This window comes from Triticum urartu, chromosome 4A (assembly GCF_056163025.1).
Source record: "Triticum urartu cultivar PI428250 chromosome 4A, HENAU_Tu73, whole genome shotgun sequence".
Taxonomy (NCBI): Eukaryota; Viridiplantae; Streptophyta; class Magnoliopsida; order Poales; family Poaceae; genus Triticum; species Triticum urartu.
In genome coordinates this window covers 10,719,519-10,729,053 of record NC_141876.1, presented here as the reverse complement: position 1 = coordinate 10,729,053, position 9,535 = coordinate 10,719,519, and the positions used below count along the sequence as shown (strand labels likewise).

The 9,535-nt window shown below is 43.2% G+C and overlaps 1 protein-coding gene across 1 annotated transcript; it reads right to left on the bottom strand.

Annotated features, from left to right (window-relative positions):
- Positions 1 to 663: 663 nt before the first annotated feature.
- Positions 664 to 4,387, bottom strand: LOC125550205 (antitermination NusB domain-containing protein). Its single transcript, XM_048713149.2, has 7 exons — positions 4,043 to 4,387; positions 3,861 to 3,937; positions 3,606 to 3,740; positions 2,243 to 2,297; positions 2,065 to 2,152; positions 1,355 to 1,453; positions 664 to 1,266 (listed from the first exon to the last, which is right to left on the bottom strand). Exons 1-7 carry the CDS (start codon positions 4,294 to 4,296, stop codon positions 1,141 to 1,143), a joined length of 834 nt encoding a protein of 277 aa, XP_048569106.2. The 5' UTR covers positions 4,297 to 4,387; the 3' UTR covers positions 664 to 1,140.
- Between the last annotated feature and the right edge of the window lie 5,148 nt (positions 4,388 to 9,535).

Here is a 9,535-nt window from a genome sequence, read left to right as displayed (position 1 = left end):
GCTCTTCTTTGGAACATTTGGAAAACTCGCAATGATATTCTCTTTAACAAAAAAAAAATCTGGACTCCTCGGGAGTGTGGCTGAAATTGCCTTCTTCTGACCACTCTATCTTTGTTTGCTCCACGCTTTGGGTTGGACTGAAGTCTCATTTCTCCCGGATTGCAAAGTTTTGGCGGAGGCGGTTGAAGCTAATGACCTGTTGGCCAAGCCTGGACACTGGAGGTTAATTCCAGCAAATTTCTTTCATGTTGCTTCCTCTCTGAATTCCTTCAAGATCTCTCACATTCCTAGAACTTTGAATCTGGTAGCTCATTCTCTTGCCAAGAGAGCTTGTAGGCATCGCTCTACCTCCTCTGTTGTAGTTTCAGATGCAGTGAAGCTTCATGTAAAACTAAAATGCCTCTTGAAGCCATGACTCTCCCTACTGGGAGACTTCTGTCTGTACATAGCTTTGGATGTTAATGAATAATCTAGCCCTCTTTGGAGGGCCACAGTTTGCAACACACACAAAAAAACATGGGAGAACTCGTACAAACCAACACAAAATTGTCTGCTTTGCTAGTTTGCATCCTATACCTGTTTCAAAATTGTTAGGAAACAAAAAAAACCTAATATGTTTGGGGGCATATAAATTTTAAAAACATAATGGAAACCACATGCAAATAAAGTTACAAACTATTGTATCCAAACATTAGAGCAGAACCGGCATGTATCTTACAAATATCCTCTCTAAATTCCGCCTTTCTAACTATTGAGCAGAACCGGCATGGCGCTACAAGTTCAGCAGATGTACAATCTTACATTCACACAAAGTTTACAACACTTGTCATCCAATGAACCACAGGGTTTAGCGAGTGCAAAAGCTGTTAGAAATAGTAAGTATCCCTCAGTTGCTTTCGGTGAGTGTGCATCATCAGCATATAGGTCGTGCTTCTGGAGTAATGACCAGTGAAACATTTGAGGATATTTCTAGATCTTCGCGAGCCCAGCTTCTTTGCCTAATTTCGGGTTCACCCTGAATGGGATTGGCAGAACAGAGCTAGGTTTTCTCCATGCTTCTGTAGTTTCAACTGTCAATCCTTTTTTTTTTCAAGCCAGGACCAGTTTGAACCGCCTTTGCAATACATATTTACAGAAACTTTATGGCTTTAGTTCAGCTGCCTGACTATTGCCATTGCTCATGTGATCCTTTACATAGGTTCGAAGGCATCCGTTGATTACCCGAGGAGCACCTCCATCACAAAACCGCTTTGCCAGATCTACCGCCTGAACAATAATGAACAAGGGGGCACATATATTCAATGCTTGTATGCCAAAACCATAGATATGAAGAACAGGCAGAGAAAATAATAACCTCATTAATTGCAACTTTGTGAGGAGTTCCTTTCGATGTCATCTCTGCCATGGCAATATGAAGAATGCAAAGTTCTAGGATCCTTGCAACAGGTTCATCCTGCCAATGAAAATGTTCAATGAATGAGCAAAAGAATATTGATGCAACTTAGTAAGCAAACCAGAGTGCAAAATACGAATGGGTAAATTAGTAACTGAGCCGGTGATAAATCACAGGCAGAAGTTCAGCAAGCAAGCCATTATTTCACATAAAGTAAGTGAGCTGGTGAGCTTTAGGAGCGAGTCAAATCTTCTTTTGCTGGCAACAGTTCAGATATTTCAAGAAAGTAGTAGCACCAAAATTCATGCCACACACGTCAGCTTCCTATTGATTACTGAATCACTCGCCCATTCTTGGGACTGAAACAAAAACACATCATGCCCAATTTTGTAAGACAAAATTGAGAGACCCTACTCCAACACACTGAATAGGTAAAGGCAAACAAATGATCCTAAATAACCATCCAGTTTCACTCACTACTGGTATTTGTGTCGTGATTTTTCCGTGCACTGAGCCAAAGATATTTGAATTCACAAACTAGTAAACCACGTTTGAACTTGGACGCCTGATAATACATGCCTTTGGACCGAACTTATAAACATATGAGCAACTTGAGGCACACTTGGAGGGATTTGAAGGACCAATATTCAAATTGTGAAACAAGTATCAACCTTCCAATGTTGGGGAATTATTTTGTTGATAACTTCAACATGCTGATCCCATCCGCTGGCAACTGCCACTAACATGTCCCGGGCCAATCTGAGACAGAAAATATCTAATTAGAAAAGGTACTTTTTGTAAGAAACCTGAACAAGCATTACATAGATATTCGACTATATCTAATCATACCGTAACACAAAATTGTTGTACACCAGCCTTGGAGGAGCTGAAAGAACTTCTGCCTCTGAATTACAAGAAAAACAATTAAGCAAAATTATGCTAAATTCTTTCCAAAAGAACTAAACACTACTGGAGCAACTTGTACAGAAAGCTCCTCCAAATACTCCGTTCTTTTCAGTTTTTTTTAAACATAAGTGTTTACACCACAGTTAACACGAGCTATATTCATGTCTACAGGATATACTGAAGCCGAACTGGTATTGACCAGATCATTAAATTAGAAGGATAAAAGGACAGACCAGGTGCATAGAAGCTCCCACACAAGGTGGGGTCTGGGGAGGGATTACAGGAACCTAGTCTTACCCCTGCAAAGTGCAATGCAGAGAGGCTGGTTCGAACCCAGGACCTCTTGGCACAAGTGCGGAGGACTTCACCACTGCGCCAGGCCTGCCCTCATTAAATTAGAAGGATGAAATAAGAAATTTGTTAACTACTACAGTTTTGCGTAGCTTTTACTGTACTTGCTATACTAACAAGACCAACAATTTTAGGTTGATCTCGGTTCAAAATATTAAATCAAGCTGAGTTCAGCAATGATCATCCATGCTTAAGACTGAGACACTTACCCATGTATAAACAAAACATAACCAAAATGTAATTGCATAATCGAGACAAAGTGGAGGTTACATATTGCCGTCCAAGCAGGAGAAAAATACTTGGCATGACAAAAAATGGAACGCTGTCCAGACAGCCAGATAAGGGCGATGCCTAGATGATATTGCTTTTATATTTTATCACTGAACTTTGAAGGAATTGCACTGCAAAATTCAGATTAAGGCAAGCTTTTAGGGTATGCACACTTTTTAGGTATCTTAAGGCACGATCCAATCTTTCTTCAAGCTTCAACTTTCAATGCAGAAAATTCACGCCAGCAGCAACTTGATTTTTTTCATAATTTCCTTCTTGTTTCGTGTATGCGCGCATTATTATACCCTTATCCTAGTAGACATGATTAAAGCATGATGAAAAGCACATGACATATCCTTATCCTAGTAGGACATAAAAGGAACAGTCTTCCAATGCTAACATCGAATTTGCAGCAGTGATCAAGTTCTCTGAAGAGTTCACAAGATCAGGATTTGTGGTAATATATACAGGTTTTGCCCTTTGCGTGTTGATGCAGTGGTTCATTTGCGATAGCTTAAACCCTCCCAATGCACAAGCATTTTTTTTACAAATAATTACACAGCTGACCACAACGTGAGCAAGTCGCATAACGTTCCATATTCCCAATTTACATTCAGCAAGTTGCAGCTCCAGTTTCAATCAGACTAGCATTTCAAAGGTCAAGTTGCATGGTCATAGTCATTACCGTTTGCCGAATCCTTCTCATTCTGACTCATGAGCTTCTCGGCCTCCTCCTCCGTCGCAACCTCCAGAGGCCCCCCACAGAAGCTCATGAAATTGTAACTCTGCACGCACGCCTTGTTGAAAACATACCCAGGCTCTGCAAAAAGTTCAGAATTTAGGACAGATAGCAAAAATCCACAGTGGAGAGAAATGAGCTAGGAATCCGAGCAGCTGGACACACACGGACTATAGCAGCAGAGATTAAGGGGCGGGCTACCTCTTCTCGCGGCCACCCGGCGGTCGAAGTGCCGCACCACGTCGGCGCCCTCCAGGCACGCCGCGTAGGAGACCATCCTGCAACAACGGCGGCAGGCAGCGTCCATCGAACCCATGAGCACCGCAAACCAGACCATGAACCGAGGGAGAAAGCTGGGTTAGCTAGGGAAGGGGCACACTCACAGCGCGAGCTCGCGCGCGGCGCGGGGGCTGCAGAAGCGGCCGGAGCGATCGACCTTGGCGTGCCCCGGAGCGGGGGCGGGCGTGGGCGGCGGGCTGGACACGACCAGCGGCGTGCGGGAGGAGGCGACGGTCCGGGCCGGCGGCAGCGGCGCACGGGCGCTGAGGAGGCCGCGGCGGTGGGTTCTGGGTGCCACGGAATAGGAAGACGAGGAGGAGGAGGAGGAGAAGGTGGAGACGGCAGCCGGCGCCACCATTCTGTACGGCCCGGCGGTGGCCGGCGAGAGAGGAGGGGAGGGGGAGGGGAGCCGGCGAGAGGTGGTGGAGCTGGAAATGGAGGAGGCAGGGGATAGCGAGGGGATAAGGTGGGGGTTTTGCCGGGTGATCTGCATGGGCCGCTTGGGCCAGGAAGGACCCCTGGGTCGGAAGATTTAAGCCAAACGGCCCAATAGTGCACCCTCTGAGCTCATCTCTCTAAAAAAAACATCAATGATCCTGTCCAATTGCAGCCTATTTACCGAACTCTTTGGAGTATTTCTTCGAGCAGAAATTGATACCACGAAGAAGGTGTTTTCAAGAGCTAGTTGCAATGGTGTTTTCATCATTATTCAGATGTCTATAAATAAGACACTCCATCAGTAGTCACACAAATTAAAGCAAAAAATCCCGTTGAATCTTGAGTGGTAATACATCAAAATTCAGCTACAAGTTTACAAAGGAGGAGCTACAAAGTCAGAGAGAAAATTCTGTACATCAAGAATTAGGAGGGGCTACAACTTCACACTCTAGAATCAGATACTACTACCTAGACAGAATTTACATGAAAATTGCAGCACGCTTTTGCTGGACGGGCTCCCTACATACACATACAAGATACGACCCACCAATCGCACAACATCGGCAACGGAACTAAGGCATTATGCCAATTTACATGAAAACCTCGGCGTCACCGTGGCTATTTCGCTGAGGGATAGGAACGGGAGGGGATAAGCCAATACTCAAAAAACCTGACAACATTACTAGGAAGGAGGGAGACTTTGTGCTAATTTGTGTTTAAGTTGCTGGTGGGAGCTCTTGCTTTGAGCAGATGTCGTTTGCTACAGATCCAACGGGGTGGGATCAAAGTTTCCAGATTTTCACTGGAATCAAGTTTTCACTTGATACGTTTTAGTCTATATGTGTTTGCCAATCTATTAAAACATCATGTCTAGACTAGTGCTGCACAAGTGCTACCAACAGCCACAGCTACAAATTTACAATGGATCATGCAGTTAAAATGTCGTATGTAATTCTAGCATATATGCACACCATATTTGCCAAGCTATTAAAATTGGCTGATTCGCGGATTGCAACTAGTCCCTATTGTCATTCGACAGGGAGTTGACATCCGGGGTCACGATGGCATGCCGCTTCTCGGACTCCCCAAGTTGGCAGCAATGTTTCCTTCTAGTGTTCATCGCCACCTCGTGCTGTTGTATCCCACATTCTATGCCTGGGCTCACTTGCAACACAAGAACCCAAGCGGTAAGCATGGCCACACATGTAGATATCTTGCTGGCATACTTGACCTATTCCCATGTGTTGTGATGTGCGTATGGTAATATGATCGTTCAAATGATTGTAACTTGCCAGGAATAGTCGCCATTGCATCCTTACATTTTCAGTTTGTACTTGTTTGAAAAATCAACAGCTGGTGTATTATCTTGGATGATTCACTGCCACTAAAATAATATTTAACTATCCTTTTGATACTTCATTCGATGAAAAATTAACATCCGGTGTATTTTCTTAAACTATGCAATATTCAACTAACTGGTATAACAACCTCCAGCCTTCCACTGGATAGCTTGTGGAGCTTGCATTGGTTGTAATATCTACTTCTACATTATGCTGCTGGGTGCCAATGATTCTTCTCTTTGCTTTTGGTTTGGTTGGTAAACTGTGTGCCTTTTGCGCTATCTCTGATAGTGGAACCTGGAGCAAATTATTGTTGTTGCGTCACATGGAAGAAAAAAACACTTTTAGCCTAAAAATGAGCGAAATCATCAGAACATTTTTTTCTTGACCGTATGTCTTGACCATGACATAAAGAAGTTTATGTCTTTCTTATAACACTTTTTTTAACCCCAAAACACCCTTGATATGCTCTTTTTTCTATTTTTCAAGGCGTGGGAGCAATTTGTTGGATGCCTGAAAGCACAAGTGCTCCCTGGGTGATTTTGGTAATTAATGACAACATATCTCTTGTTGGACTAATGTTTTCAGATAGTATGCTTCAGATAAGTTCAACAATGGAGTGGCATGGACTAGAGGATGTGGAACCCCTTTAAGATGATGAGGACAAATGATTGGCTCAAGCTCAAAGCTCTGGACTCTACATTTTCTATTTTAGTGATCCAAGATCACATTGAGTCCATAGGAAAGCCAATACTATTAAAAGGGGATGAGATGTTGCTTAATGGCTTGCTTACTCAAAGTGCTTAGTGATATGCTCCAAAGCCCTCAACCACTTTCCCACATCCACATTTGTCCCAAACCAAAAGACAAACTCGGCCCTACCGAAACTTTCTATCCGGCGCCACCGATCAGTTCTGTTGACACAGCCACTGCCAGAAACACTAACCAATTCGGTTCCACCGATGGGATCTCGGTCTCATCGAGATGGGCTTGCAAACTCTTTGTTGCCTATTACAATAATTTCGGTCCCACCAAAATATGCAATCGGTCTCACCGAGTTTGCTTGGCCAACTCTCTGTTTCACTTATTACCCAAATCGGTCCCACCGAGTTTGTGTAATCGATCAAACCGAGATGAGGCTTCACCCTAACCCTAGCACATCGGTCCTACCGGGTTGATCATATCGGTCCCACCGAAACTCCTAACGGTCACATTATAAACTAAATCGGTCAGAATGAGTTTTCTGATTCGGTCCCACCGAGTTTGGCAAATTGTGTGTAGCCGTTAGAATTTGTGTGGAGGCTATATATACCCCTCCACCCACTCTTCATTCGGAGAGATAGCCATCAGAACGTGCCTACACTTCAGCATTCATTTTCTGATAGAGAACCACCTACTCATGCGTTGAGACCAAGATATTCCATTTCAACCATTTGAATCTTGATCTCTAGCCTTCCCCAAGTTGCTTTCCACTCAAATCATCTTTCCACAAAATCCAAATATGTGAGAGAGAGTTGAGTGTTGGGGAGACTATCATTTGAAGCACAAGAGCAAGGAGTTCATCATCAACACACCGTCTATTACCTTTTGGAGAGTGGTGTCTCATAGATTAGTTAGGTGTCATTTGGGAGCCTCCGTCAAGATTGTGGAGTTGAACCAAGGAGTTTGTACGGGCAAGGAGATCGCCTACTTCATGAAGATCTACCCTAGTGAGGCAAGTCCTTCGTGGGTGATGGCCATGGTGGGATAGACAAGGTTGCTTCTTCGTGGACCCTTCATGGGTGGAGCCCTCCGTGGACTCGCGCAACTGTTACCCTTCGTGGGTTGAAGTCTCCATCAACGTGGATGTACGGTAGCACCACCTATCGGAACCACGCCAAAAATCTTCGTGTCTCCAATTGCGTTTGCAAACTCAAATCCCATCCCTTTACATTCTTGCAAAGTTGCATGCTTTACTTTCCGCTACCCATATACTCTTGTCATGCTTGCTTGATATGTATTGTGAATGTTTAAACATGTGTTAATACTCCACTCAACTTGAAGAAATTAAAAACTGCCACTTTTCTTTGCTAAGTGTCTATTAACCCCCCTCTAGACACCTCTTCTCGATCCCTTTCAATTGGCATCAGAGCTTTGGTCTCCATTGCTTTGGTTTAATCACCATTGGAGGAATATGGATGAGTCTACGTTGGGGAGTCTTAGACATAGAGTGCCTATTCTTGATGGAGAGTACTTTCACGAGTGGAAAAATCAGATGCTTGAGATTTTCAATGAATATCATTTGAACAAGTACATTGCTAGCCCTTGTGCACCTCATGTTGATCCTTTGCATCCTACCCTTCATGAGTCTATTGACATGATCCGTAATCTTAGAACTGTCAATTTAATCACTAGAGGATTGCCTAGAAACTTGCTTGCTAGCGTGCCTGCTCTTGATTGTGCCTACACCATATGGAGATTTCTTGAGGAACGATTTCCAAACTATTCCTTGAAAAACTTAGATGAGATTCTTCATAAGTATATTGCCTTGAGTAAGATGAGTTCCAATGATCCCAAATTTGGTGATTGTTTATTTGAGCTTACTAATCTTACGAGTACCAAAGGAGATGTTGGAATCATTAGCAATATCATTTCTGAAGTCATTAGAATTCATAGAGATGAACATTGTTACGATCACACTTCTAATGAATCACTTTCTCTAGGAATTGATCCACCACATGACGATGTTAAACATGGATACTATGATGAGGATAATGATAGTGACTATGATCTTGATGATGCGATGAGACACTTTGGTCTTATGGCTAATCTTCGTGACTACATGGCTGGAGGAAAGGAATGGGTTCTTGATAGTGGGTGTACCGATCATATGACCGGAGACAAAGATATGTTTCGTGAGCTTGCTGAAAACGACGGCCCTCGAAAGTATGTCACCTTTGGTGATAACTCAAAGGGTAAGGTGGTTGGCCTTGGTAAGGTGGCCATCTCACATGATAGCTCTATACAAAATGTTATGCTCGTTGAATCTCTTGGTTACAATTTACTTTCCATATCTAGACTTGCTGACTTTGGTTTCAATGTCCTATTTACTGAAGTAGATTGGCAAGTGTTTCGTAGAGATAATCATAAAATGGTCTTTACCGGTACACGTAGAGGTGATCTATATATTGTTGATTTCACTAGAAAGGCTCAACCTAGAACTTGCCTAATTGCTAAATCCTCGAAAGGTTGGTTGTGGCATAGAAGGTTAGGTCATGTGGGCATGCGAAATCTTGATAATCTTATTAAAGGTGATCATATCCTTGGAGTAAAAGGTGTTATATTTGACAAGGATAGACTTTGTAGTGCTTGTCAAGCAGGAAAACAAGTTGGAGGAAGTCACCCCGTGAAGAACATTATGACCACGAGAAGATCGCTCGAGCTACTTCATATGGATCTCTTTGGTCCCAATGCCTACAAGAGTCTCGGTGGTAACTCATTTGGTCTAGTTATAGTTGATGATTTTTCAAGATTTACGTGGGTGTTCTTTCTTGATGATAAATCCCAGGTCCAAAAGATCTTCAAGAACTTCGCTAGGAAGGCCCAAAATCAATTTGAAGTGAAGATCAAGAAGGTTCGCAGCGACAACGGAACGGAGTTCAAGAATGCAAATGTGGATACCTTTCTTGACGAAGAAGGGATTTCACATGAGTTCTCGGCTACGTACACACCTCAACAAAATGGATTTGTTGATAGGAAGAACCGAACCCATATTGAGATGGCTAGAACGATGTTTGATGAGTACAAGACTCCAAAACACTTTTGGGCGGAAGCGGTTGA